The sequence below is a fragment of the Paecilomyces variotii genome (assembly GCF_004022145.1).
Source record: "Paecilomyces variotii strain CBS 101075 chromosome Unknown C8Q69scaffold_14, whole genome shotgun sequence".
Classification (NCBI taxonomy): domain Eukaryota; kingdom Fungi; phylum Ascomycota; class Eurotiomycetes; order Eurotiales; family Thermoascaceae; genus Paecilomyces; species Paecilomyces variotii.
The window spans coordinates 587,542-614,733 of NW_021167153.1; the positions used below are offsets into that span (position 1 = coordinate 587,542).

The following is a 27,192-nucleotide window of genomic DNA, read 5'->3' on the forward strand; positions in this document are numbered from 1 at the left end:
TGGCTTTTTCTTCGGCATGTCTTTTCGTCGACGATGACGTTCATAGTTTCCAGAAATCTTGTCTCCGCTGTGAAAAAAATGTTATCCATCGAGATTTCTTTCATGGTACTTAGATTGATAACGTTTCGACCAACGCAGCTGGGAGTTCTTCCCATTCGAGGGCGACAGTACACTCGGAATGTAAAGCTGCAAGTGCCTAGATAGCTAGCTTAGCCTTCTTGAATGAATCTGTATTGATACTGGTTGTTTCTGAGTTAGGTTCCATATAGATTATGTCTATGTTTCTAATATCTGCAAATCAAGTCATCTTAATGACAGCCTGCTTTTTGCCTGTGCCATCGTATCCCTTCTCGATCGCGTCCTCCAGACCCATTAGCTCCACCGTGTCTTCGCTGCGGGTTTTGACCGCGCCGCTTTCGAACCAACCCCTCAACTGGCGTAGCTCGTCCGCTACTTCTGTAAGCGTCGCATTCGTCGTATTGCACCCAGCCAGCTCAATCTCCTTTCGGTATGCCTGGAAGATATCGAAGGTGAAATCTGTCTTCGCGCCTGGTCCGCGCGGGGCTGCGATCCATATGTATCTACCACGGTCTGCAAGCTGGGAGTAAGCAGCGGCCATGAGTTCAAGATCGCCCACCGTGTCGATGACCACATCCGCTCCATGGTTGTCCGTGAGTTGCGGGATGGCATCACCCAGCGAATCTGCCGGCGAAGAGCTGAGAACAACCCTATCAGCATCGCCTGGAGCGGCACTTCGCGCAGCGCCCAAGACGCGCTTGCATCCCATTGCCTTTGCGATCTGGACCGCAGCAGACCCAACACCACCTGTCGCACCGAGAACAAGCACGATATCATCCTTGTGAGTCCTCGCGCGGCGCAGACACCGCAGCGCAGTTAGGAACGGCACGCCCACCAGCGACGCCTGCAGAAGGGACAATGTCTTTGGTTTCTCGACCAGAGCCTCCTCTGGAATCACACAGTATTCGGCATGCGTGCCATCTTGGGTGAATCCGAGAGCTTCACCGCTACTGCCGTAGACTTCGGTGCCGATTTTGATGTCGTTTCTGGTGGGAGTGCCGCCAACCACGACGCCTGCGTAGTCGCGGCCGGGAATGCGAGGGAATGTAGTCTTGGGAAAGCCGCCTTTTGCATTGAGTTTGTCGGAGGGCTGGATGGAGGAGTAGTGGATCCTGACCAGGAGATGGCCTGGTGGTGGGGTTGGGATGGGTAGAGTAGTCAGGGAGATGCCTGGGGGAGTGTTTGCGGAAGGTCGAGTAAGGTAGATGGCTTTCATGGTCTCGTTGGAGGAAGCCATGGCTTATAGACGGTTCTCTTTTCGGTCTTTCTTTCTTTTCCCTTTTCCCTTTTCCCTTTTTTGTTTTTTTCTTTTTCCTTCGTTTAAGGGGGGCTTTCGGATAGTTCGATGTATTGTAAACCAAGTTACATATACATACAATTTCATGCACGTAAGATCATTCTATTCATCGAGTCCTCGTATAGACAGAAGGCGATAATTGTGACCAAACCATACGCAAGTCTTACAAAGACAACGAACGAGTCAGCTCTTCATAACGCGGGGTAATTACTTATCGACGATTGCGGACAGAAGTCAAATGGAAGAGGGCGGTTTAGATGTTTCACCGTACCTAGAACAATGAGAAGGTAAGGAAATAGTTCTTCTATGGTATATCCTATAAATATATGCCAAGAATATGTCAATTCGGAGTAGAAGAAGAGAACTTCTGAGAAGATCGGATCGCATTGTCGGCACTTGAAGAACCCCTGATCTTATCAGATCGCTTCCTTCGGGCCGACTGGTTATTATCGCGGCCCGCGCGGCCCCTGCGGCCCCTGCGGCCATCGGGACAAGATCTCACCCGCGAATGAATGCTCCTGATGCCCTGTTTTGCAGTCAACGATGCGCAAGGCCTTAGCCGCTTATGATAAATCAGTGCGGAATCCGCCCGAGGATTGGTCCTGTATATATTCTAGCGTCGGGCAACATGGGAGATCGCTCTGGGAGAGCATTTCCGATGGTCGGAGTGTGTTGGCTTCGCATATATCGCTAGGGGGCGGGTGTTTTGAAACTTCAAGCGTCTACGGGTTTTCTTGACTCGTGATACTCAGGGCCCTGAAACGATATCGGAGATTTTCTAGGATATAATCTCAAACACAGGGTCTGAGAAACGTTACCAAAACGATCTAGAAACTTTTTCTTTGTTTCTGGTGTGTTTCTACCCCTCCGTTTTATAGATCCCGCTCATTAACTATATGTTCTTTCCACTGCTAATATCGATTATCTAGCTTGGCCTTTAGATCATCATGGCTGCCATCGAAGTGATGGACTCAGACGGAATCCAAGAATGGGAGAAAGAGGAGAAGAAGAAGCAAGAAGACGTCGATCCAGAAGCACTCACCAAGACCCTTACGGAGCAATCGCACGTCGTGCGCCCCAAATCTCTCCCGAAGGAGATCCTCTTCGTCAGTGTCGTTTGTGCTGCTCAGTTCATGACCCAGGCTGGCTTAGCACAGTCCATTGCGCCGCTACATGTCATAGGCGCAAGTTTCGGAACCACGAGCGAAAATGATCTCAGTTGGTGTGCGGCAGCATATAGTTTGACCATCGGCACATTCATCCTCGTTGCGGGACGATTGGGCGACGTATATGGGCATAAGTTGATGTTCACTATCGGATTTGTATGGTTTGGCCTCTGGTCTCTTATCGCAGGCTTCAGTGTCTGGTCGAACCAGATCTTCTTCGATGTGTGTCGCGCCCTCCAGGGAATAGGGCCCGCATTGTTGCTCCCCAACGCGGTTGCTATCTTTGGGAGAGCATACGAGCCAGGTCCGCGCAAAGATATGGTGTTTAGCCTCTTTGGCGCGACTGCTCCAGGTGGCTTCGTCGTTGGATCAACCTTTTCGACGATCTTTGCGCAGTTGGTGTGGTGGCCCTGGGCTTACTGGGTCATGGGCATCGTGTGTTTCTGCTTCGCAGTCCTGGGCGTCCTGGTCATTCCAAGAACACCATCTCCCAAGTTCAATGATGGTCTCAGCACCTTTGTCCGACTCGATGTCCTCGGTGCCAGCGCAGGAATCTCTGCCCTCGTGCTGATCAATTTCGCGTGGAATCAGGGCCCCGTAGTCGGCTGGCAGGTGCCCTACAACTATATCCTGCTCATCGTCGGGTTCCTCTTCCTAGCTGTCTTCTTCCTTATCGAGCGCAAGGCAACTTGTCCGCTACTCCCCTGGTCTGTCTTTACAGGCGACGTCGGTTGGGTGCTGGGATGTATAGCCGCTGGATGGTCTAGTTTCGGAACCGCCATATTCTACTTTTACCAGTTCATGGAAGTCATCAAGGGAGACACTGGACTGCTTGTCAGTGCAAAATGGTGTCCAGCGGCTATCTCGGGAGCCGTTGCAGCCGTAACTACTGGTTTCCTGCTCAGCCGTGTCCCACCAAGTGTCATTATGTTCTGTGCCATGTGTGCCTTCACAACAGGGCTGGCATTGCTGGCTACTCTACCGCCGGATCAGATATATTGGGCGCAGGCTTTTGTGATGTCTATCGTCATATGTTGGGGGATGTGAGTCCATCTTCAAATTATCTCCTTTTGAAATGCAGTAGCACTAACGCAACGCCGTAGGGATATGTCTTTCCCATCTGGGACCGTTATCCTCAGTAACTCTATGCATCATCAACACCAGGGTCTAGCAGGCTCACTAGTCAACACTGTGGTGAATTACTCCATTTCTATAGGCCTTGGCTTTGCAGGAACGGTAGAATCCCAAGTGAACGACGGCGGTAAGGATCGTCTGAAGGGAATACGCGGAGCATCATATATGGGACTTGGATTTGCTGGTCTTGGGCTTATCCTGTCGGTATGTTTTATGATCGAGACATGGTGGAGATCGAGACACAGGAAACTATAGACGAGACGAGTCGTTCTGACAGGATCTGTGTGCAAAATTAATGAAGGGTTGATTTAGATGTCACCAGTTCTCAAACGTATATTATACCTCCAAGCCCACTCCACCAGTCTTGATAAAGTGGGAGATCCATGAGGTGGATGTAGGTATCGTATCATAATGAATACTTCACGTAACTATCCTTTGCGTGGAAGGAAGTATCTAAGAGGAGGGAACAGCATTACGCTACTTGAAGGAAGATTTAGATTGGATAATACCACACTTACTTGACGTGGCACTCACTTAATGGAGACAGGGAAATACTCGAAGGCATCAACCGAGTAATCGCTATTGACTTTAATGTCACATGACTAGCGATTTCATTGTTCTCATCAATAACGTCAATGCAGACTCTCTCCATCCTTCCTTTTGCCTCTAGATATCTATTTCAAAGCATATCATTATCCCTGTCTATTCGTCCTCTTTGAAACGTGACCCTTCATTCTATCCTGATCAGTACGATCGTTATAAACCTACGCGTTATCATGATATATCCACATTTCCCTGACGGTATCTTGCTTAAGAAGCATGTCGGTAGGATAATACGTGTCCAAGGTGTCCAATATCAGTTGGAACGTTTAATGGCCGAGAAGTACGACCATCATCTTGTTCAACGAGTTGCCCTCTTCGAGGCCAAGAAATCCGATACCCAAGAGACTGCGGTTGTCAAGTTTCGCTTTCAGTGAGTTCTGCCTTCCACAACATTGATCGATAATTTTTCATTAACCACGCGTTATATGTCCAATATTCAACCAGCCCATACAGACCATAGAATGTGTGTCTTCTGATGTGGTATTGCTAACTCATCATACTTGAAGAATGGATCCTGATGCGATTCTTGAAACTGATCGGGAGGCTGTACTAATCATGGCGTTGAACTGGTTCAGAGCAGAGGCCGGATGCCTTCAAGCTTGCGAAACTAGAGACCACAGAACACCAAAGTTCTATGGAAAAGAAGAACTTGTTCAGGGCAGTCAAGACCTGTACCCTGGAGGCTACATGCATGTTATCGCAATGTCAAAGGTCCCTGGAAGCCCAGTTACTACATTCTCAAGATTCACTCGGAGAGAGATCGAGACCATTCGCAAGCAACTTGCTGAAATACTTGAGTAAACATCCTTCACCAGATACAACTTTTTTTTACAACCACTAATGCCTGCATGAAGATATACGCGACAGAAAGGATGCCACTACATCCTCCCGAACAAAGAAGACTTATTTTTTGACCGGACCTCTATGCACACGTATGTTCGAGCTTATCAATATTTATACAAGACCTGCTAACATTTATACAAAGTGCCCTCGTTGGATTTGCTGGCCTTGCCCTGGATGACAACAGTAATATCGATCCGATAACAGAGAGCTCATTTGAAGTCACGGCTTTTGGGTTGGAATCATTGCCACATGGTAGGAGATAGATGCGAAACAGCCAAGCCATTAGGATTATTCTATTCAGGATAGGTGGATCTACCACAAGAGCAACGGCCCATGAGAAATTTGTGCTTGCACTCTTCAAATGAGTCTACGAATCTTAGGTCTATCCACTATAAGACTCACTGGTCAGGGAAATTCCTGTCTCGGAAAAAATGACGGGAGACTGGGCTGTCCATGTTCCCATAGTCTGGAAGTAGTTGTAAGTTTCCTGATAGTTATGCAACAGTGTGTGTGACTGACAAGTAGTTCACCAACTCTCCTTGTGGATTGCCAGCTGTTTCCGGCTGCGATGGTTGCTATGAAAAATAGGCATTCTTTCAGGCTTACGTCCTCAAAACGAGGGGTCAATATGGTTCGGTGATAAACCACCGGTGACACTTGGAAGGTGAAAGTATGGCTCCGCTTAAGAAAGACTGTCTGTTGGTAGGTCGTGAAAAACCCATATGCGGTTTCGTAGTCATCCATATATCTCGCAAGTTGTCCTGTCCCGCAAATTAATTTTTAGCTATGAAGTGTGTTCGAGATAATAATCCTTACCAAGTAGGCGAGCAAACTCTGCCTTCTTCATTTTCTTGAGATCCGTTGTCCAGTATGTCTTTACCTCCCCGACCACGCGAATCTCTCCTGGGTTACCATAACATTGGATTGTGACATCCGGTACAGGCCCGGGATCATCACCAAGAGTACATGTTCCTGCCTGAGGGTCACCGAAAGCCAGATTCATGCTGCGTAGAGTCACAGACAGAGCTTCCGATATATGCTGGACTAAGCGGCTGAATTCACCGTTCTCATTGCCAACGATGTACTGCTCCGATTGAACAGTTGGAGGAAGCGCCCGAGGAATGCCGTAATGCTGAACAGATTGTTGTCTCACTAGGTGATAGAAGTCTCTCCATGGGGATATTTGATCAGTCGAGAGATAATATGGTTCGCGTGACGGTCCCGTTCCAAAGCCGGGCCGTTTTTTTAGGTCCGGCAATGCAGACCAGATCTCTGCTCCTGCCATTTGTACGGCTTATTCTTATAGTATTATATCCGTCCAGCTTATGAGCACTGAGTAACCGTGAACTCGGATTGGATTGTCTTGCAAGGTTAGGAGAGTTTTAGAGTATAGCTTTCTCTGTAAGAGAAGTCGAATCCTTAATCTATGCGGAATATTACCTTCAGCATAGTGAATCTATCAGTGAATAATAGTCTCGCCAGAGTACAATAACATGTTATTCCTATTTAGGTTACGTCTGTTGAGCCCTGACGGAATCTACCTACACAGCTGAACTTGGATTCATCTAGCAACTAGCTCAGCCTATTTATCCCTGTAGATGGAGGAGCTAGAAAGGCGTGGGAGAAACCCGACAGCAGATCTGCCTGTAGGCAGATCCCGACAAGAGATATCCTTATTGTAATATACGCCTAGAGAGAATGTAAGTTTCCTGTATCATTCCTGTAGTATCCGTCAGCGCCTCTTTACTGTGGCGTAAGACGATAATGGATATACAGGTTCACTAGCTGTAATTTTTCGAATCAAGATAATAACTTTTTGTGTAGTAATTTTAAATTATAGAATATAGTAGCTCTAGCAGTGTTCGAACTAATTATACTTAGCATAATAGTCGTTTTCATTGTTTTTGCTATTAAATTCTATTAAACTATTATTAAGAAATGCTTTTAGTCTATTCTTTAGCCAATAGTACCCAAGTAGGCTCTTTAAGTTCCATGCTTGTCCATCGTCAGCAACTCTGAAGCCATCACGAATTTTGAAAGTAGCGACGTATGTACAACTTTTCGTTTTCTACAGGCGATAGAGTCTCAGCGTCGTACAGGGAAAATAATCGGGCAATGGAAGCTGACTGTCGGAAACATCGTAGTAAGGAAGCATTCTCTAGCCCATCAAGAACAAATCATTATCGCCGCCCTCCGCCTAGAGATAACAATGTGAGACGGTAGAAGAAAAAAAAAAAAAAAAAAAAAAAAAAAAAAAAAAAAAAAAAAAAAAAAAAAAAAAAAAAAAAAACGAGAATAGCTATTCAGCACGGATTTGAAAACATGGACTAATTCTAATTGTGTTAGTGAGTCAGGCGAGATAGTCGTCACCGGGATCGCAACTCCAATGACATGTGGGCAGTGAGCAATTAATGGGCATACTCACATATTCGCCACGCCAACACTTCTTGATTATTGTTTCAAAGGGAATATCTTTAACATGTGGGAACGAGTCCGGTCCAGGACAACAGAGGTCATGGTCCTCAGAACCGAAGAAATAGTACTTATGGACATGAAAGGATGCAATAGAGTAGAGGATCCAACCGAAATGTAGTATCTCAACATGAACGTCCAAGCCCTTTTTGTTTGCAGGAGTCATGTCAATATCAAGTGGTAATAGAATGGACTGCCCAAAATATGCAACTTTAAGCTGCTCACCCAGGATCAAGATATTGCGAAGAACAATATCATCCACAAATATCTTGCGAGAGTGGACATGAGCAAAGTCTCAATAATACTTGACATGCATTTTATTTTCAAGGAATCCTTGCGCTCCGGATGGGTTTCAAGCTAGGACTCAAGATCTCCTTCTGCACTGGCTCTCAATCCCATACTGGGACGTTTGAAAGTAAGGAATAATCCTTTTATTGCTGTCCAGGCTTTCAAAGACTTGGATCCCGTTCTCCAAGGTTTGCCGACTTATTTGGCTCGTATATGCCAGATCGTCGAGGTCTTTGATCTGCCCAGGTTGATATTGCTTAGGACTCAAGATCTCCTTCTGCACTGGCTCTCAATCCCATACTGGGACGTTTGAAAGTAAGGAATAATCCTTTTATTGCTGTCCAGGCTTTCAAAGACTTGGATCCCGTTCTCCAAGGTTTGCCGACTTATTTGGCTCGTATATGCCAGATCGTCGAGGTCTTTGATCTGCCCAGGTTGATATTGCTTAGCTTGTTTAACACCCTTGCCTTCTCCCATATCAAGAACAACCCCAGTCATGCTACACCTAATTTCTGGGAGATTGCGACTAGGATCGTTGGGGGATGGAGATGGTTTAGTATTGCGAGAGTGTCCAGGCTTGTCCGTTTGAGCATTCAGAGAAGATCCGCGTCTCGTTTCAATTGTTTGAAGGGGTTGATCTTCAGGATTATCAAAGCTGTAAATTTCCGATAATCTAAAGGAGTAATTTAGCAATAGAAGATAAAGAGAACTTCATCAAGCTAACCTTTGACTCGTCCAACTCCCGGGGTGCATAAGGAAAAGAGATATCACAGAGCTAGCTGTGAATTTTAGAGAGTACCATGATTGTTGCAGGTAAGCGTAGAAGAAGGTGTCCACAAAAAATGATAAACAGCTCGGGACAGAGATACTCATGGTACATCTCTCAATATTTCATAATGTCTCGGCCCCGCTGATGGCTTGATAAACAACACTGTCCCTAGATCAAGATCCGGTAATTTCACTCCTATCTTCTCTCAAGAGAGCGGATAGGGGTGATAAAAACACTTAGATTAAAGCTCAAACTGCACAGAATTGCGCAGTGCAAGCCTGCTAGACCATGCGAGACACAGAATTAGATTCTTATAGAGCAAACCCTCATTAGTCTCAGACCCTCTCTATTGTTCCTCACAGAATCCAGGCTCTAAAAGACATGATGATGATAACTAAGAAAAGCAAATGGCGCACTTCATATTAGTGAATGCACATGCGCCTATTATAGCAGGGGTATATGTCTTTTGTAAATATCTATTGGTGTAGCAACTCATTAGGCGATAATGGCAACATATTAGCTAATAAGTGCTCACTGAACACAACAAAATCGCCTTCATTGCCAAGGAAATACAATATGATGGAGAACTATTTAACATGGCAACTGATAGCGAGTAGTGCATAGTTGAGGCGGTTAGATACTATTAACTTAGCATGCATAGCAGCTCCGTGTATGTAGAGAGTAAAGGCGCTTACATCTATATTTCAGGGCACGCGAATACTAGGTTTATCAATAATGGCACTTCTCTGGAATCACGTGTGTAGAGTAAAAACTAATGGTCTCTAAGAGGAAACGTGGGAAGTTGATCTGTATACCCTTTCAATTGGTACCAGCAAGAATGTAGGAGTTGTGACTAGGCAAAGCACGCAATCCGGCGCAACTCTTAGATTACCACGACTTGGATCACCATCGATCTGAGATATCCGCAACCCCTCCTTGCCAAGTCTATAATAGCAAACCTCCTTCCAAGTATAGACTTAATACTGGGCTTAATGCTTTTCTAGGGGCGTATTCATCGGCTATATCCGCCTCGCTGTCCTAGGTATATAAATCGCAATGGTGTCGCTGTGGTGGAAGAAGATCGGAAAGCAGCCAGGACCTGAGGAGACTTTACCACTCTTAACGCAAGTAAAACTGCAAGCGCATCACATAGAGATACGATGGGCAAAAAAGAAACTGACATTTTCGTCAATGCGGGCAGTGGGCCAAACCCCAATGAGCAGAAATCCAGCGTTACTACAGTCGAGCCACAAGAGGAGGAGGAGCATGATAATGAGAAGAACCCTTTTCTCAATCCAGAAGCTGCGGAATACTGGAGAAAAGTGTATGAGAATTGCCAGTACGAATGTCGGCATGTCTTCGATCCTCATATTACCTGGTCAGAAGAAGAAGAGAAACGACTGGTTCGGAAGCTGGATTGGAGGGTTTGTTTATGGGCTGTACGTTTGAATCCTATCCAAAAATAGTGCTAGAACATACACATACTAACTGAGGTGATAACTATAGTGCGTAATGTTTTTCGGACTTCAAGTCGATCGAGGGAACCTTACGCAGGCAGTCTCTGACACTTTTCTGGATGATTTGAAATTGAACACAAACGGTAAGATATTGAACCATTTCGTTAGTATTCTGATTCAAGGCGCAATTATATCTCTGGTAGGAATTGCGCACACTGTTACTTCGAGAGCACCTCGAAATCTCTTTCAGGGAAAATTGCCAAACTAGCCCGTCTGAATAACCATTTCAAATAGCGAAGCTGACTGTCTACCAGACTACAACACGGGCAATACTGTATTCCGTTTATCTTTCCTCGTTGCCGAATTACCATCGCAAATTGTGTCTAAGAAGCTCGGTCCCGACCGGTGGATTCCGATCCAAATGGTTCTGTGGTCTATCGTGGCCATATCCCAATGTGCTTTGAAAGGGCGAACATCGTTTCTAGCCACACGTGCGCTATTAGGGATTCTTGAAGTCAGTTACCGTCCCAGACGCATGCTCTATATGAAGTCACTGACCTCTATAGGGCGGATTTATACCAGATATTGTTCTCTGGCTCTCCTATTTCTATACATCCCGGGAGCTCCCAATCCGATTAAGGTACGACTTGTCATTATTAATAGCTCTAGACCCTAGCTGACTCATTGACAAGCTTATTCTGGACGAGCCTTTCTGTTACATCCATTGTTACTTCGCTCCTAGCCTTTGCAATCTTGCACTTAGGAGGAACCAATGGCTGGGCAGGCTGGCGGTGGCTGTTCATGATCGAGGGCCTAATCACCCTATGCATAGGACTTGCCACATTTTTTATGATGCCTGCATCCGCAGTTCAAACAAAGACATGGTTCCGTCCACATGGATGGTTTTCTGATAGAGAAACCTCCATCGTCGTGAACCGGGTGCTTCGTGATGACCCCTCGAAAGGCGACATGCACAACCGTCAAGCCATCACACCAGCGAGGCTGTGGGCCGCAGCTACTGACTATCACCTATGGCCTCTCTACTTAATCGGTTTTATCGCGTACATACCACAATCCCCACCGAGTGCTTATTTTACGCTTACCCTCCGCTCTGTCGGGTTCAGCAAATTCACAACAAATTTGCTTACGATCCCGTCAAGTGTGTTCCACATATGCACATTGATAAGCCTTACATACCTGTCCGAGAGGCTCAACGAAAGATCTCTCGTTGCTATGCTTCAAGCCGTTTGGACACTGCCATGCGTGCTGGCTCTAAGGTTCTGGCCAGGGCTGGTCACGAATGCTTGGGGAACCTATGCTTTGGTAACCGTTCTCCTGAGTTACCCATATTGTCATGGTGAGTGGGAATTTATCTTGGAATACCTATATCCAAATACTAATATCATTGGAGCAATTCTTGTGGGATGGACGTCAAAGAATTCAAATAATGTCGGGACGCGCTCTGTGTCAGCAGCGCTATATAATGTGAGTAATGATAACCCGAGTTATTGCTCTTCGTGTCTAACAATGTCAGATGGCCGTCCAAGCAGGCGATGTTGGCGCCTACTTTATCTATCGAGATGACGATAAGCCCAAATATAGACGAGGAAACACCAATCTCGTGATCATCAATATCGTGGTCATATTTGTTTTCCTTGGAGCCAAAGCCTACTATGTATACCAGAATCGGAGGAGGGACAGGATCTGGAACGCCATGACCAAAGAGGAACGGAACGCATACATTAAGAATACAGAGATAAAAGGGAGCAAGAGACTGGATTTCAGATTTGCTCATTGACCAAGCAGGGTGGGGGTCAACTCGGAAAGAGTATTGTCCCTACCCCTCTTCTTCTTTTTTCCCTTTTTTAGTTGTCCCCTTCCTCGCCAATATCTTACAATAACGTCTAATTTCATTTATCTCCCAAACACATGCATCTGTCGCCAAGCGAGTAGAGTGAGTGATCATCATCCCATCTAGACATAAATGCCTTTTCATTTATAACACATAAATATGGGGCATACAGCTCGGCGTGGGTAGCTCTATATACAACATGTGCCTTACAAGTAGTAAGCAAACTTTATCTCAAAAATTTCCTATCTCTGCTGATGGCCGGGTACTGTTGAGTGGGCGAGAGGCTAAAATCGGAAGCGAGGAGATCGACAGAAGTGACTCAACATCCGTACTACCATTTGCCGCAAGAGTACCGGTATCATCCTTTTTCCACTGGAGCTGATACACGCGTTCTGCCATTCCGGTGGCATGGACTATCCGTGCAATGATGGCATGAGTCTCAAGAAGTATTGGGTCCGGAACCGCATACGGTGTGTTGTGGTTCTCGAACTTCACTTTCTCGATGCCTCGTACTAGAAAGGTTTGCGCTTGGCGTGGCTTGTAATTCTTGAGTGTGTACACATCCTGCTGATTGGTAGCTTCCAAAGCAATGGTAAATCGACCAAACATCGGGTGTAGGGCCAGAGCCAGCGTCATTGCGTTTCGAGGCTCGTTTATTGACTGCTGAGTAAAACCGATTCGTTGGCTCAATGATGGAAAGAAATGGTTCAGGTTAACCCATATTTGCGCCTTAACATGTTGTTGGGATTCTGATTGCCAGTGTCCCAACGAAAAAGGGATGATGTGGGCACACTCGGTCACAATGACCATATCATCACCGGTGGGAGCGGCCTTATCGTCCATCAAACCTGTAAGAACACATCTGTTGCCGTCCCGTTCCAAACAGACTCTTCTGAGCCATCTCTGTTCATTTCGCGAGGAGGGTTCGACAATCGCACCCTCAAATCCGAGACGTGGGGAGGGGGTAATCGTTGCGGGCGTTTTAGAACGCGTCAGCATTGGGAGTAGTACACCTTGGGAGAGCGAGCGTGCCAACTGATATATCTCATTATCGTCGTTGCATCGCTTGATGTCCTTTAGCAAGAGATCAAGCCCATCGTTGGGCAGGTTGTCGAGAAATGCTCTCAGTATCAGAGTCGTATCATCATTCTCGTCTTTCGCCGTGTAGTGTTCGAGCCTATACATACATTCTTGCTCGATGATCCTCGAATCTTCTGAGCCGATAACACTGATCTCTCCGCTGCAAGGAGAGAGGGCATCCTGATCTTGGGGTTCCATCTTCCGTTGCTCATGTATGTCTCGAAAAGTTGAGGAATGGCACAAACTCCGTCGGGAGTTCTACACTGGTTTTGACTTAATCCTCAGTCAGAAGCGTAGGAGCAAGTCAGATGAAGGATGAGAGAGAGCCAAACAAGAGAATGGACAGAGACAGGAGAGGATATAAGGAGGAAAGTGAGTGAAAGACACAATGGGAATGGATGCTACTAAACTACTTAGGGAAGCGACGTACCGCGCCGTACAGAGAGAGCTCCGGGTCTACCTACGTATATCCATGACACAGGCATCTTCTTTCTTTCTAGGTTAGACTATTTAGTCCTATAGGTATTTACACTAGCTTAGAAAGATAAACAAAACAACTTCCGCTATGTAAATAGAGAATGCTCTATATACATAATTTTGGACATACAATTTCAGACAAAGTAAGAGAAAAGAAATAAGACGACCAACAGGATTTAAAGACGAAGCAGTGTCTTAAATTCATAGAAATCTTCTTTCCATTCTATGGCGCCAACTTTTTCCAAGTCCTCAATAAATTCCTCCATTGAAGTTTCGTTGCCCTTCGATAAATGCCTCCATTCGGCCTTCCTTGCATCCCGCCATAAATGCAGCCACAGCACTAATTGGGCTTTTTGTCCATGCAAATCTTCTATCTGAGTAGCCCATGATTGAGCAGGAATATGTGTTTGCACTGACAGATTTCGCGGCATACTAAATCCGAGGGCAGGCGGGAGCATCCCCTTTAGGCTAGTAATCTGGGCCTGTTGGGCTTGTGTCATAGGTGCTGGAAAGTAGACCCAAAATAATTGGGTGAATGATCGAGGTAATGCGCGAAACCATATTGTACCTTTGGGGATAGTCTCATAAGAGACAAGGGGTATTATTCCTATACTGGCAAGACTCTCCGTATAAAGCTGGGCTGAAGGGGACGCCATAAAATCCCTTAGTTCTGAGGTAGTGTGCCATACTACAAGCACAAATTAGTCTATGTATAAATAACTGGATCACTCAAGGGATAACATACATGTTGCTAGAATGACGAGATCAGTACTTCCCTGCACTTTGGCCCATACTGTGCTTTTGTGGCCTTCGGCGTGAAGTAGCGGTTGGAAATATCCAGCCCAGTGGTCAGTGTCCAGCTCCACCCCCAAAGGCACTTGGAGCTTGGTCCAAACAACTTTGGGGCCATTTGGGTAGGTAAGAAATCTTCTCCGGCCGTCAATCGTCCTAGAAGAATCCATTTCTTGAGAATCTCAGAGATGATCAAGAGGAGAAATTTCCTGGAAGTGGTCTTAGTTCCAACTTCGAATATATATAGATGCTGGGCACCTGTATCACGTGTCCGTGCTACTGAACTTTAACTTGGTTGGATCCTGAAGCTTGCTTGATTGAATCTAGTGGCTAGGCGAACCTATATCTATAGTATTCTCCCGGCTTCCTAGATTAGTAATAAGCAAGCTTTCAGATAGATTAGATTAGCTCGTCGAGCCCCTAGCTAGGTAGTTGCTCAATCAAGTATCTTTATTAGCTCCAAGATTAAATTTCCGTACAAAGTACCCTGGGGGTGCGCAAATGGTGATCGGCACTATTTTCATCGTGATATAGAAAGGCCAAGCAAAAGCCAAGAAGATGCCCAGAAAATGCCTTCAAAGTACATCTACAAGGTCCTTGGATTTGGATTAGTATTTAAAATGCACAAAAGTGAAAAGGATGGGTTCGTTACAGGCCATCGCGATATTCAATGAAGCCATTCTATCTTTTCATGGGAGCGGCCCTCGCGGGCGCTGCTCGGCTCCCAAAGTTGCAGGACTTTGATGCCCTTGGCGCTTGGTTCCAGGAAGTCGATGCTATTAACAGCACGACTGCACTGAATGCAGCACGCAATGGCGCCATGAACACTTCAATTGCCATTGTTGGAGGTGGCATCTCGGGTCTCGCTACAGCACTTATGCTAGACAGCGTTGGTGTGCACAACTGGGAGATCATAGAGGCCAGTGACCGTGTCGGAGGTCGATTCCGGACGAAGTTCATTGCCGATACGCAAGAATGGGCAGAGATGGGACCCATGAGATTGCCTGTGCGTGTGCATTATAACGATGGGGAGACTATCGAGTACGCGGACCACGCGATGGTATTCCAGCTTGCAAATTTGTTGAATGAGATGAACGGAAATGACGAGAAATGGAAAATCGATTTTATTCCATGGATTCAACAACATCCGAACGAGTTGCTGGCCTTGGGAACAGGGAGACTTCCAGATGGTCGGATTCCGACTCGGGCCGAAGTCGAACAGGACCCAAATTTGAAGCAGCCAGCTCCTATGTCGACTGCAGAGTACAGGCGGACTAAGAATCTAATGGACGATATCTTAAAACGTACGGAGAAGCTGAAAGCCGTACAACGTGATGTCTGGCGCGAACATCGAGTGGCAATGGATCAAGGTCTGGATGACTGGAGCGAACAGGCCATGATGCGGCATGTGTTTGATGCAAGTGAGAATGTCACAGACGCCATTTGGACAGACAGTGACTATGATGTCTTTTGGGATGAACTGCACCATAACTCCAATCTCGAGCTGGATGGAAGTCCTGGGACTCCGGGCAAAACGGAATGGGCTTGCATCGATCGTGGCTTCAACCGACTCTCTGACGCTTTCATCCCCCATGTCAAAGACAGACTAATTCTGGAACGGAAGATTCGCAAGTTAGAGCCTGTCGCCGGTCCAGATGGACGGAAACAGACCAAGCTATCATGGTATCCATCTGTCACTAACCGCACATATGAGAGCAAGGCTTATGATTACACGATCATGGCAGTGCCTTTCACAATGACACGCTTCATGGATCTCCCCAAATTCTCGTCAGTTTTGGACCGTGCAATCAGCGAAGCAGGCCTGCGCTTTAAGTCGGCGTGCAAAGTCGCCTTACTCTTCTCGGAGCGATTTTGGGAGAAAGGAGAGCGTCCTATATTCGGCGGAAAATCGACACCACCAAGCGATGCTATAGGGGCTCTCTATTATCCAGTATACGGCTTGAACGAGTCTCGTCCCGGTCTCATCATGCACTACCGCGGCGGAGACTGGAGTGACAGATTCGTCAGTTTCTCGGATGAAGAGTATGTCCAGACTGTACTGGATGCAATTGTTGCCTTACACGGCGAACAAGCTCGACAGCTATACACAGGACACTATGAACGCCTCTGTTGGTTGCAGGATGAGCATACTGCAACATCATGGTGTCGCCCAGATATAGAGCAGCATCGTTTGTACATCCCAGCATATCATCAAATCGAGCACAACACCATTTTTATCGGCGAGCATACAGCGCCGACGCATGCATGGGTGAGCAGTTCATTGCATTCCGCGGTTCGTGGTTGTGTGCAGCTATTGTTGGATTTGGGGTTAGTGGACGAAGCAAAGAAACTTAATAGACAATGGATGGGAAGGTGGATCCATTAGATAGTCAATGGTCTCTTGTCTGCTTAACTCCACAGAATAGTCAGTATGGGCCTGAAACCTATCTGACCGGGGCTTAATATAGACGCTGCGGATGGCGGTATCATTGAAACGATAATAAAATTAGTCTTTCACCACAAGAGCATTGTCCGCTCTCCGAGTCCACTCCATCCAACTTCCATCATAGAGTCTCCTGTGCAAACCAAACCCTATCTCCTCCAAGGCGAGATCCAGTGCTGCAGCAGTAACGCCTGAATTGCATGTCAGTATTACCTGCGACCTCTTCTGCACTCCAGCCTCCTCAAATAGCGTCTTTAACCTATCCAACGGTAAAAAGGCCTTAGTATCTGTGTCTAGTATTGCTGCCAATGGAATATTAATAGCAGAAGGCATGTGGCCCGATCTCAGAGAGGGGTCCGCTTCTTCTTGCACACCTGAGAATCGTCCTGGGATTCTGGCATCGATGATCTGATATTCTCCTGATCCTTGCAGAATAAGTTGCCTGAGATCGTCGAAGGAAATTGTTTGCTTCGGATCCGGTTCACAAATGGGATAATCTACCCGTGGGAGATGGGCCATTTCCCCATCAGCAACAGGATATCCCTGTTCCACGTAGAGGCGGAAATTGTTCAGGACATGCACTGATTTATGTCCAAAGAGACGACAAGTCCACGCCACACGAGGTGCGCTGTACATGCCGACATCGAATGCATCATAGACAACCAGAACATCATCCGGCTGGATACCCAGTTGTCCCATGCAGGCAGCGAAGTGGGATGCTGTGGGGAGCATTTGTGGATAGGGTGACGTCGTGTCTGCTACCATATCCATGTCGAAGAAACTGGCCATCCGTTAGGACATGTCTACCTAACGAGGGGAATTTGCCTGTACGTACACAGATCCTGGGATGTGTTGTTTCTCGTATGATGAACGTAGTGAGGCCCGGCCCGCAGCCACGGGGATAATCCGACTAGATGAAGCTCCAGACGCATTGTGGAACTCGTCCGGCGTTACCAGTGTTGAAGCAAAGGGACTGCTAACCATTATGCCGGAGTTTACTATATATGGCTTCCAGTGTTTTCACGTTCCCAATGCAGGAATTAGTTGTTAGTGCGGAACATTTTTCTCATGAGTACCCATATCATTAGTCAGCAATATCAGTGTCGATAGGGTTGAATCCAGAAATGTCAGACACATATTGAATTTCATATTCTATAGGATATAGCTCTCTCATGCTGCAGGTTGCATTTGAATTCATTGTTAGAAATAGGACTTGTGTTTCGAGGAACCATGTTGGATCTTGACCACTAGAACCTCTGGCCGGGGAAGATATCTGCCCGTTATTCAACAAGCTGAGAGAGGTTAACATCTGATCGATAAAATCTGCTAGTTTATATGTGGATACTTCTCAAGACTACCTTTCATTCGAAGCGTTATACACGATCTCTTTTGGTCGATTGAAATTCTAGGCGCAGCAGAGAGAACATATTTCCGCTAAGTAGTAGCGGAGTCGTTATGAACACAGCGAAAAGGAACAATGGTTACAATTGCAACATTTGTCACTCCCCGAGGGACGTCAGTCGTATGTTCAAATCATGGCCAGGGATCGAGAAGTCAAATCCAGTGTAATTGTCCATTGGATTCGGGCTGGAGTCCTATAGTATAACTGATTCTTCATTAAGTTGTAATGTTCGCATTGGAAGCGTGACGTCAGCTCCGATGATATCACCCATTTTATAGCCAGGTAAATAATAATTAGTACCCAGTTATTCAACTTCAGTTATTTCTAAATCGCAATGATAAAACGAACATAAAAACTGTATCGCTCAGAAATCAAGAAGTTAATAACCGCGGTTCCTCGTTCGCGCCTGCTCCTTCGCGTTGACTCATCTTCGCATCCGGCGCCTTCCAGCTCGAGATGTCAGAAGTATAGAAGCATATTGATATTGAATGACCACAACCTCATCTTTTTTTCATCGTGTCTCTATGAAGAGAATGTTTTGACGAGCCAAAAATGCGGCGCGTACCTAACCGTGTGCTGTCCTTTCTCGCCGACGAACTCTTTAAGCTGTACGGAATTCTCAGCACATTTTCCCTTTCCTGGACGAGTGTTCGGTTATGGGTTGTCTTTTTATTGCTTCCGCTTTATATACTTTCTGTTGCCGTGCGCATTCTGCCATATATCGCGTTTAACGCCATCCACCTATTCTCCGAAGAGGGTCGGCAACACCTCGCCAGCAAGGCGGATGGATATCGAAGAGTGGAACGAGAGTGGGCGCAGAAGCAGCTACGGGGATCGTACGTATTCAAGGAAATCGTGTTGCGAAGACTAGGCCGCCATGAGATGACAGAATTACCCTGGGGAGATGGAGTGCAGACCCTGCGAGTCTGCGGGGCAGATGCCAGGTTTATCAAAGTGAGGCCTAGAGTGACCCTCGCGGGGGAAACGTCACGACCACCGATTGTTCTTCTGCATGGGAATCCAAGCTGGTCATTTATGTGGAGAAATGTAAGTTCATGTCCACCCATTTTGGTGTCAATTTGATGGTAGAATGGTGCTAACGGTGTTCTTAATGTGAGGACTAGATCATCCCGCATTTGCTTGACCAGGGCCATGAGGTCTATGCCCTCGACTGGTTGGGCCATGGACGTAGTGACAAGATTCTCCGCAAAGAATTGATCAGCTTCGAGCTGCATATGAGGACATTGATCGAATTTTTTAATCGGACACAACTGCGCAATGCGGTCATAGTTGCTCATGATTGGGGAGGGTAAGTAGATATTGTCTGTTATAAGTATGACTTTTCAATGAACTTCACTGACAACATGTAGTTGTGTAGCCCTCTGTACAATTCCCCATCTCCAACCCAAGGCTGTGTCTCGTCTGTTTCTGCTCAACAGCTTTCTTCCCCCGCGCCCGTCCGACATCAGCATACACTGCTACCTACTTTACATCATCTGGTACCTCGCAACTGGTATCTTTGACGGCTATGTCCCGGAACCGCTCATTATGAGGTTTATGGTTCCGCGCAGTACAAATCTCGATCTCCAAGGGTACCGCGCTCCGTACAAATCCGACGCCCGTACCAAGCAGAGTGTGACTCGGTTTGCGCACATCGTGCCAGGCCTGCCTCGACTGATCCTGCGGAATATACGACATCGCTATCTATGGCGCGTGCTGGAGGGTCTCTGCGGACCGGTCAATTTTAGCGACATCAACACTCAAGCGCTGTTGTCAGCGCGGGACGACGATGTCCGAACCTTCTGGGCGGATCTGGAACACTCAGATTGGAGAGATCTCAAAGTTATGGTTGCGTTTGGCCAGGATGATACCCTTCTGAGGGATTATAAGGACGTATTAGTTCGTTTGATCGGTCCGCAGCACATGGTCGACTGGGCAAAGAACGGAGTATGGATAGCCGGTGCTGGACATTACCCAGTGGAGGAGAGACCGTATGAAGTTGTGAGGCTGATTGCCATGTTCTCTAGAGGGTAATATAGCAGGACGGGGAAAGGCCTTATGATTAGTATTAATTGTGTTATTCGAGAATAGGTATCTAAACTGATTGCAGAAAAATTAAAGTTACTTCTCGATACGGTACGTTCCATAAGTCATAAAAGACCACCTTGCGCCCTCTGTTCGAGGTCATCGTGATCGTCACCGTCATGGTATGCCCCCTCTCCACGATCTTCAACACTACCGTTCATCAACACCGACTTTACCCTCTTTCGTCGACATACCCAGTACCACAGACGTCCTATACTCATGCTCAATCCATGCACCACGATCGATCCCAGCACAACCAAACACACTATAGGCCAGATAATGTCCACTGCGCGTTTCACGTCTGGATCGAGACCATTCTCTGGCGGTCGCGGCAAGGGCGGCGCCATATCGCCTTCTAACTGCGCTCTCGCTTCAATGGCGAGGAAAAGTGCCCCAACACCCATTGGCCCAAAGTGACCGCAGAACAAAGCCTCCTTCCAAGTCTTGATATCCGGAATCCATCTCTTGAACGCAAGAACAAACGGCAGTCGTCGAAAAAGCAGCACAAGGACAACTAGCCCGATCACTCGTTCAGCAGTTATGGTCGGTAACTCTCCTATAGCAGACCATGGGATTAGAGCTCCAAAATAGATAAATGTGGAGCTGTTCATGACAAGATCTATGAGAGCAACGGGCGGTGGACTAGCAGATCGAGCTGAAGAGAACCAGCCGTCACGCGCGAAACCAACGCCAGCGCTGAAGGCGAGGAGGAAGTCGTCCAGGCCAAGTGTACTAGCGAGTCCAATACAGAAAATAGCCATCACAATGTGAAACAGGGAGAAGTATTGTGGACTTATTAACCCGCGACCATGCGCTAATCGGAGGGCGCGGTTCCCGCCAAATCCAAGTACTAGCAGACCAAAGGTGATGCCGCAAATGCATTGCCAGAGTATGGTGATGAACAGATAGGCCTTCGCTACCTCGGTTGCGCTTCCATGGTGCAGGATGAATAGGCCGATGTAAAGGAAAGGGAAGGAAACACCATCATTGCAACCGGACTCAGCGGAGAGCAACCGTTTAATCCGTTCGGGCGTCTCCTCGGAGCTATCAAGGACACTCGCAGCCAATACTGGATCGGTGGGGGTTAGACAGGCGCTGATAATTAATGCAGTCGGGATGCCAGTGTCGAAGAGTAAATAGATGAATAGCGCGCAGACTACCCAGCCGCCTGCCATGACGGGACCCAGGAGCATTCCCACGCTCTTCCAATGCTGTGTGCAGTAATACTGGGGAAGCTCTAGACCGACCACAAATACCTGCATCCCAGTGGTGAGTCGCGTCAACTCTTGGGTGACATGGTCACCCAGGTACCATGCTCTGGGTTGCAGGATGCCCGTACATCGCGGCCCCAGCAGAAACCCGAGAGCAGTTGCAAGTGGAGGCTCTGCCAGATAGAGTCTATTTTTGATCGAGGTAGAGAAAAGGGTATAGAAGACCAGAAAGGTGGAGAGGATCAGATAGGAGAGATGGAGGGGCGTGGGCTTGAGCTGGTCCCAAGCCATGACGGGTCTGATTTCCACGGTTGACTTTTGTCTAGCATGGACGGTGAAATTGGGTAGAGATGTAGTTCTTGGCTGTCGAGACGCTTTTTATCTTGGACGTGGACGCTGGGTGACAATTGGTCTACCAAGCTTTGGACCTGAGCCAGGTTCCCTGTGTTTGTTAGGTACACCGCAGATTGGAGCAGTCAATCAATAATAGCGGTCAGTTTCTCGCGATAAAGTCGGACTGGACGCCAAACTGTAGTAAGTATAGCCAACCGTATACTTAGTATATACATCCATAGGGCTGCAGTGCAGTGAGCTTGTTCAGCAACCAAGGATCGGATCAGTTTCCGGGATAATGACGTCTTGGCAGATTGTTTGATAATCGTTTAATGATAACTAAACAGCTGTGAGGTAATATAATACCATATGTTTCAACCCTATCGTCTAGAAGAGCTTCCGACCGTAAGTCTTGGAATGATCTACTATTTTCGGATGAGGTAGCTAACTAAGTTAAATTCTATGGTAGAGCATTATTTATTCTGTGTTCACTGTCGATGTCATCGAACATTAGGGTGAAGATCAAGAGGCTAGTAAATACCTAATAGCCTGATCGCACGCGACACAGTCAAGGATCGTCTGCGTCTACTTTGGTCTATCGTGAAACCGATCGCCATCACCGACGTAACCATGATGGCAGGACGCGACCACGGTAGCAGTCTAGAATCCCATAAGAAAAATCGTGTTTTATTGTCATCCGAACTAGGTCAGGCGAAGCTTTCTAGTGCTATCTATCCTAGAGGGTAGTCTAATCGCGAAGAGATTAACTGGTGGAGTTCTGGCGATATTTACCCGTGAATGACGGGGTGGGATCTTCATAAAAAGACAATATAGGAATACTGGTAGACGGCAAAGTGTGACAGACCAAAAGATACCAACCAGATTTCTCATTCAAGGTTGTTGGTATCCGAGTGACGAACCAGAGGGAGCAGAAGAAGGTCTCAGATGTTCATTCACCAAGATAGATCGGGATGACGTCGGTGTAGAGTATACGAAACTCCTGATGCACATACAGACATGATAAGGGCTTTTCTCTCATCGATCTTTTATCAAAGTTCTTACGTTTCATCCTAACTTCTAAATAAGGGATTCTGATAGCAGTGCGCCCCCCTCGTAGTACATCATTCTAGCAAAAGTCAGGTACATACAACAAGACTGTTAAGAGTTCGTACAGCCATCCAGAATGCCTCCAGTCGAACTTAAGCGTGCCTCAACGCGGTTGCGCGAAGCTCTTAAAGGAGGTATGCTTTATCCATACAGAACAGATTTCACGGTTGTTAGTAACCAATATTGGCAACAGATCGATGTCTCATCGGACCCGGTGTCTTCGATGGCATCTCCACACGAGTCGCGGACCAGGTCGGCTTCGACTTCCTCTACCTCGCTGGTAGCGGTTCTACAGGCTCCTACTGCGGTGAGCCAGATCTGTCTGTGATGACCCAGACGGAATTCTTCAACCTGGCGCAGATGATCACCACTCACACCGACAAGCCGGTAATTGCGGATGCTGATACTGGATTTGGTGGTCCTTTGAACATCGCCCGTACGATACGGTTGTACGAGCATGCTGGCGTTGCGGGATGTCATATTGAGGACCAGGTATCACTTTCTCTCTCTCTCTGCAAAGGAAATATGTACGAACCAGGAAAGTAACAGTTGAATCTAGGTATTCCCCAAACGTTGCGGTCAATTGAAGGGGAAAGATGTTGTTGATACTGCCGTCTTCATCGAACGGATTCGTAGTGCCGTCGAAGCTCGTCAGGATCCGGACTTTGTCATCATCGCCCGTACAGATGCCCGACAGGCTAACAGGTATGGAGGTCCGAAGGCCTCCCGGGAGGCGTTTGAAGAGGGCGTCAAGAGGCTCAAGGCTGCATTGGCGGCGGGTGCTGATATGGCATTCATGGAATCGCCGCGATCAGAGGAGGAATGTAAGATTCTGGTTAAGGAGATGGGAGACAAGCCAGTTCTGATCAATGTGTTGCCGAATGTATCGTCCCCTGCCATTCTATTTGGTTTTCTGATAGAGTAATAAATGCTAACTGAAATTACCTATACTTAGGGTCTAACTCCCAACTTCACTACTGATGATTGTACCCGTCTAGGCTTCAAAGCAGCCATCTACCCGTGCACGGGATTCATTCCTGCCATGCTGGCCATGCAGCGTTCCTATGGTGCCCTGAAGGAGAAAGGCACTGACCTGCATGTCTGTGAAGGGCAGACTATCAAGCATTTCTTTGACCAGTTGGGTCTGGAAAAAGCGTGGGAGTTTGACAACGCTATCGAAGAATTTTCCAGAAGGGAGATTGAGGATATCAGTAAGGGCCAGGAGAGTTAAGTGACTGCCAGCTCGTGATGAGAATACCATATCTATGTCAGTTACGCCGGTTGTCACATTCTATTGAAAGAGAAAAACGCATATCTTGAGTCTTCTAATGTCTCTGATTTCATTACATCCATACTGTCCTAATATCCTAATACATATTTTTTGCCCAACGTAACTGATACTACAAAATACGCTGAGGCCCCAAGTTCTACCCATGCCATTCTATGTATGATGAACATTTCAAGACTCCAGTCCTTCCATATAGCAATGTAACCCCTTACTGTCATTAGTCGCAAATCATTACAGGCTCAATCGAAGATCGCCCAGCCAGTGGACCCCACAACAGTGATAAGCAGTAATCCTGTCAGAATACCAGCACCGGCACGATCTGCCGTCGTAATAGGGTCAGTGAGGACTCTCGGTGAGTCTCCAGAGGATCTCCCTGTGCCGGCGGAATAGTCACCCTTGCTGGTCCCGCCGCTGGAGTTGGTTACCGGTGGTGCAACATTAGTGATGAGAGTCGACTGGAGCACTTCCAGAACACTCATCTGCTCCCCAACTCCTTGGCTACCATCCCATTTCTGGTCTGTCCATTTCAGACCACAGCTCGTTCCTTCAGAGCCACCAGTGCAAGTTTTTGCTGCAGCTGCAGCGGAAGCACGAAGCTTCGCTATCACAGCGTCGTAAGTAAAGGGAGCCATTTGGGTCGTGGCTGCCATCCATCGAGACAAGTACGCTTTGAATGAGCGCTGGTCGACTTGACACGTATTTATCGGCTCACAGGCTCGCTCATACATGACATCCTTTGGATTGTCAGAGAAGAACACTCCCGTGGCATCGAGAATCTTCTGGGTCCGATCCTGCCATTTCGGATCACCATTCGTCTAATGATGCGTCAGGTTAGCTTTTATCTCGTGTTACTTCAGCAATTCCACAAGCTTACGTGGTTGAACATGTTTGCCGCCCCCAACAGATAGACTCCGGCATTATATGTCCATTGGATCTGGTTGAACTGGGTACAGTTCTTGGTATCATCTGCACCATCCCAAAATTCATATGTCGGCGTCATGAACCCCACAGTCTCCGTCCAGTCCCAAATCTTTTCTGCCCAGTCTGCATAAGTCTGGTTGTTCGTATACTTCGCGAGTCGTGCAGCGATATTGAAGAAACATCCGTTCGAGATGGTGTTCTTGTAGTTGTAGCCGTTGTTCCAGGTGAAGATCTGCCAGCGGAGACCACCGCCGCAAGTCTGCATGTCCCATCGACTCGCTTGTTCATTAAACACCGCCTGCACTAACTCCAGCCATTGGGGCTTGTCCTTTGGCGGATTTGGAAAATTTCGTTCCGCGGCAGACATTGCTGCGAAAGCCCAGAATGCCTGATCGTCATTTCCTTCAGTCTTGGTCTGGTTCGCCGGCATGAAGTCGGAAGTTGGACTGGCCTGCCACAGCATGGCTTGAGTGATTATATCGTTCCATGTTGAATCACCAGTATAGAACCAATAATCGACCAATGTGCCAGACATTGCACCAGCCTCCCACCAATAGTATGGAGGAGGTAAGTTCCCGGGAACATCTCCTGGGTTCATTCCAGTATAATAGCTCATCATGTTAGTGGCTACAGCTTTAGCAGCTTGCTTTAACGACTCTACGAGCATCAGTCAATAAGACCAGCTAGATAGCAGTTCAACAACACGTACCAGGATCTTCAAAGTTTATGTCAACGGCCTGTACGGCCTGGGACCATATAAGCAAAGTTGAGAGGAAGCCCGCCCATGATGAGAACGGACGTCTACTGGAAATCGCGAACCATTTCATGACCGTTCTCGAGGGCGAATATCCAAGTTCGAGGGACTAGGAGCACTGAGAAGCAAAAGTGCCCATCAGGCTGCGCATCTACAAGGCGATGTACCTTGTTGAACGACGCTTTCCTACGTCATCGATCGGTCCAGCCCTCCGTGTAGGTCAATTGAAGCAATAGTAAATGTCGCCGCTCTGAGTAACGACAAGACGAGGTCAATAAAAGAAATGGCATATGAGATTAGACGGAGCTGTCGAGGATGCAGAGAAAGGCACAAAGAAAGATCTAGTGCGGCAGATAAGAATCAATAAGCCACCTGATGCGCAATAGAAAAGGAACGCAATAGCCTTCCAGAGCAAGGGCGTGGGAACCTCGGGGGATTAAAGAGCAGCAGCACATGGTAAGATCATCATTGTCACGTTGTGCATTCTGGGTACGGTACAGACCACATACGCCAAGATCCCATTAGTTTTCCCTTTAATCTGTCCACATCGAGAGATCACCATTGAAACTGGGGGTATCATCGTCATCGAGATGTAGTGGTAGTGCAGATCTCAACCACGGTTTATTCCCTTTATATGTTCGGCTTATTCCGCCAATCTGCGCTTGAGCGGCCTTTAGAGCCCAAAGCAAAACCACTCAAGGTCTCTTGTGATTCCTGCGGCGCCTGGATGCAGTTGGGATATGAATAAAGTTATCGAGGATATCTCCCTGAAGGAACAATGTTCGTCATAGGGATGGGGGGAAACGGCGCGTAGCGACATCAAGCGCATAAAGGGGATGATCATGATCATATAATATTCCACATGGGCTGAAGTTCTTTGTTTGACATGAGACATGGCTCAATCGTTCCTGCCCCTGTCAAAGGCCACGAGTAAGCGCTCCCTGTATCGGTGGCGCCCCGCATCAACTTAGTGGGATAACGAGATACACTTGAGCTCGGATAGACAACTATAGTTTGATGCAATTGGTTGTTTGACGGCGATATGTTGTTTGGCTAATTGTGACAAGACATCTTCGTGCCCTTAGCACTGCTAATCGTGTCATCTGTCAAGAGGAAGGAGAAGTCAGCTAGTCAATTGTAGACTTCATCAGTCTGTTTCTCAACACAGTTATGCAACTCCAGTCGGTCAAAGTATTAACATGGTTAATTCAGCTGAACTACAAAGGCGGGGCGATACGTGACTAAATTCAGTTTCTGATTGGGTTTTTATTGGCAAGGAAATATCATTTGAGTAGCATTTTCAAGTCTATCACACTAGCTATTCATGGACCTGGCAGATG

At 47.1% G+C, this 27,192-nt stretch overlaps 14 protein-coding genes across 14 annotated transcripts; 6 read left to right on the forward strand and 8 right to left on the reverse strand.

The window, feature by feature from the left end:
• Positions 1–298: 298 nt before the first annotated feature.
• Positions 299–1,294, reverse strand: C8Q69DRAFT_408015 (alcohol dehydrogenase; the record flags this gene model as incomplete). Its single annotated transcript, XM_028628180.1, has 1 exon — positions 299–1,294. The coding sequence occupies one exon, from the start codon at positions 1,292–1,294 to the stop codon at positions 299–301; it is 996 nt and encodes a 331-aa protein (XP_028481879.1).
• Positions 1,295–1,909: 615 nt separating this feature from the next.
• On the forward strand, positions 1,910–4,209 carry C8Q69DRAFT_480277 (major facilitator superfamily-domain-containing protein). Its single transcript, XM_028631517.1, has 4 exons — positions 1,910–2,226; positions 2,305–3,584; positions 3,645–3,955; positions 4,018–4,209. Exons 2-3 carry the CDS (start codon positions 2,323–2,325, stop codon positions 3,928–3,930), a joined length of 1,548 nt encoding a protein of 515 aa, XP_028481880.1. The 5' UTR covers positions 1,910–2,226; positions 2,305–2,322; the 3' UTR covers positions 3,931–3,955; positions 4,018–4,209.
• Positions 4,210–4,339: 130 nt separating this feature from the next.
• C8Q69DRAFT_107404 (hypothetical protein) lies at positions 4,340–5,564 on the forward strand. Its single transcript, XM_028625083.1, has 4 exons — positions 4,340–4,648; positions 4,785–5,075; positions 5,133–5,210; positions 5,264–5,564. Exons 1-4 carry the CDS (start codon positions 4,452–4,454, stop codon positions 5,382–5,384), a joined length of 687 nt encoding a protein of 228 aa, XP_028481881.1. The 5' UTR covers positions 4,340–4,451; the 3' UTR covers positions 5,385–5,564.
• Positions 5,504–6,406, reverse strand: C8Q69DRAFT_510351 (hypothetical protein; the record flags this gene model as incomplete). Its single annotated transcript, XM_028633185.1, has 3 exons — positions 5,504–5,587; positions 5,641–5,882; positions 5,938–6,406. The coding sequence occupies 3 exons, from the start codon at positions 6,404–6,406 to the stop codon at positions 5,504–5,506; spliced, it is 795 nt and encodes a 264-aa protein (XP_028481882.1).
• A 1,739-nt stretch (positions 6,407–8,145) lies between these two features.
• C8Q69DRAFT_447915 (hypothetical protein) lies at positions 8,146–8,754 on the reverse strand (the record flags this gene model as incomplete). Its single annotated transcript, XM_028629248.1, has 2 exons — positions 8,146–8,554; positions 8,606–8,754. The coding sequence occupies 2 exons, from the start codon at positions 8,752–8,754 to the stop codon at positions 8,146–8,148; spliced, it is 558 nt and encodes a 185-aa protein (XP_028481883.1).
• A 1,056-nt stretch (positions 8,755–9,810) lies between these two features.
• Positions 9,811–12,030, forward strand: C8Q69DRAFT_493654 (putative pantothenate transporter; the record flags this gene model as incomplete). The annotated part of the gene is made up of 7 exons (XM_028632193.1): positions 9,811–10,089; positions 10,157–10,250; positions 10,422–10,621; positions 10,674–10,747; positions 10,800–11,464; positions 11,519–11,592; positions 11,642–12,030. 7 exons carry the CDS (start codon positions 9,811–9,813, stop codon positions 11,903–11,905), a joined length of 1,650 nt encoding a protein of 549 aa, XP_028481884.1. The 3' UTR covers positions 11,906–12,030.
• Positions 12,026–13,385, reverse strand: C8Q69DRAFT_480287 (hypothetical protein). Its single transcript, XM_028631518.1, has one exon. It carries the CDS (start codon positions 13,235–13,237, stop codon positions 12,191–12,193), a length of 1,047 nt encoding a protein of 348 aa, XP_028481885.1. The 5' UTR covers positions 13,238–13,385; the 3' UTR covers positions 12,026–12,190.
• Positions 13,386–13,509: 124 nt separating this feature from the next.
• C8Q69DRAFT_480289 (hypothetical protein) lies at positions 13,510–14,517 on the reverse strand. Its single transcript, XM_028631519.1, has 2 exons — positions 14,262–14,517; positions 13,510–14,204 (listed from the first exon to the last, which is right to left on the reverse strand). Exons 1-2 carry the CDS (start codon positions 14,476–14,478, stop codon positions 13,693–13,695), a joined length of 729 nt encoding a protein of 242 aa, XP_028481886.1. The 5' UTR covers positions 14,479–14,517; the 3' UTR covers positions 13,510–13,692.
• An 8-nt stretch (positions 14,518–14,525) lies between these two features.
• On the forward strand, positions 14,526–16,754 carry C8Q69DRAFT_107466 (L-amino acid oxidase LaoA). The gene has a single exon (XM_028625084.1). The coding sequence runs from the start codon at positions 14,979–14,981 to the stop codon at positions 16,692–16,694; it is 1,716 nt and encodes a 571-aa protein (XP_028481887.1). The 5' UTR covers positions 14,526–14,978; the 3' UTR covers positions 16,695–16,754.
• Positions 16,755–16,814: 60 nt separating this feature from the next.
• C8Q69DRAFT_488660 (rhodanese-related sulfurtransferase) lies at positions 16,815–17,735 on the reverse strand (the record flags this gene model as incomplete). The annotated part of the gene is made up of 2 exons (XM_028632063.1): positions 16,815–17,532; positions 17,587–17,735. The coding sequence occupies 2 exons, from the start codon at positions 17,733–17,735 to the stop codon at positions 16,815–16,817; spliced, it is 867 nt and encodes a 288-aa protein (XP_028481888.1).
• A 738-nt stretch (positions 17,736–18,473) lies between these two features.
• C8Q69DRAFT_480295 (haloalkane dehalogenase family protein) lies at positions 18,474–20,276 on the forward strand. The gene is made up of 3 exons (XM_028631520.1): positions 18,474–19,200; positions 19,278–19,462; positions 19,524–20,276. Exons 1-3 carry the CDS (start codon positions 18,706–18,708, stop codon positions 20,185–20,187), a joined length of 1,344 nt encoding a protein of 447 aa, XP_028481889.1. The 5' UTR covers positions 18,474–18,705; the 3' UTR covers positions 20,188–20,276.
• Positions 19,965–22,112, reverse strand: C8Q69DRAFT_107767 (Cation/H+ exchanger). The gene has a single exon (XM_028625088.1). The coding sequence runs from the start codon at positions 21,738–21,740 to the stop codon at positions 20,304–20,306; it is 1,437 nt and encodes a 478-aa protein (XP_028481890.1). The 5' UTR covers positions 21,741–22,112; the 3' UTR covers positions 19,965–20,303.
• A 707-nt stretch (positions 22,113–22,819) lies between these two features.
• On the forward strand, positions 22,820–24,371 carry C8Q69DRAFT_107673 (carboxyphosphonoenolpyruvate mutase). Its single transcript, XM_028625087.1, has 4 exons — positions 22,820–23,023; positions 23,083–23,381; positions 23,449–23,772; positions 23,845–24,371. Exons 1-4 carry the CDS (start codon positions 22,966–22,968, stop codon positions 24,118–24,120), a joined length of 957 nt encoding a protein of 318 aa, XP_028481891.1. The 5' UTR covers positions 22,820–22,965; the 3' UTR covers positions 24,121–24,371.
• On the reverse strand, positions 24,284–26,225 carry C8Q69DRAFT_107626 (glycosyl hydrolase family 76-domain-containing protein). Its single transcript, XM_028625086.1, has 3 exons — positions 25,808–26,225; positions 25,052–25,755; positions 24,284–24,992 (listed from the first exon to the last, which is right to left on the reverse strand). Exons 1-3 carry the CDS (start codon positions 25,923–25,925, stop codon positions 24,417–24,419), a joined length of 1,398 nt encoding a protein of 465 aa, XP_028481892.1. The 5' UTR covers positions 25,926–26,225; the 3' UTR covers positions 24,284–24,416.
• Between the last annotated feature and the right edge of the window lie 967 nt (positions 26,226–27,192).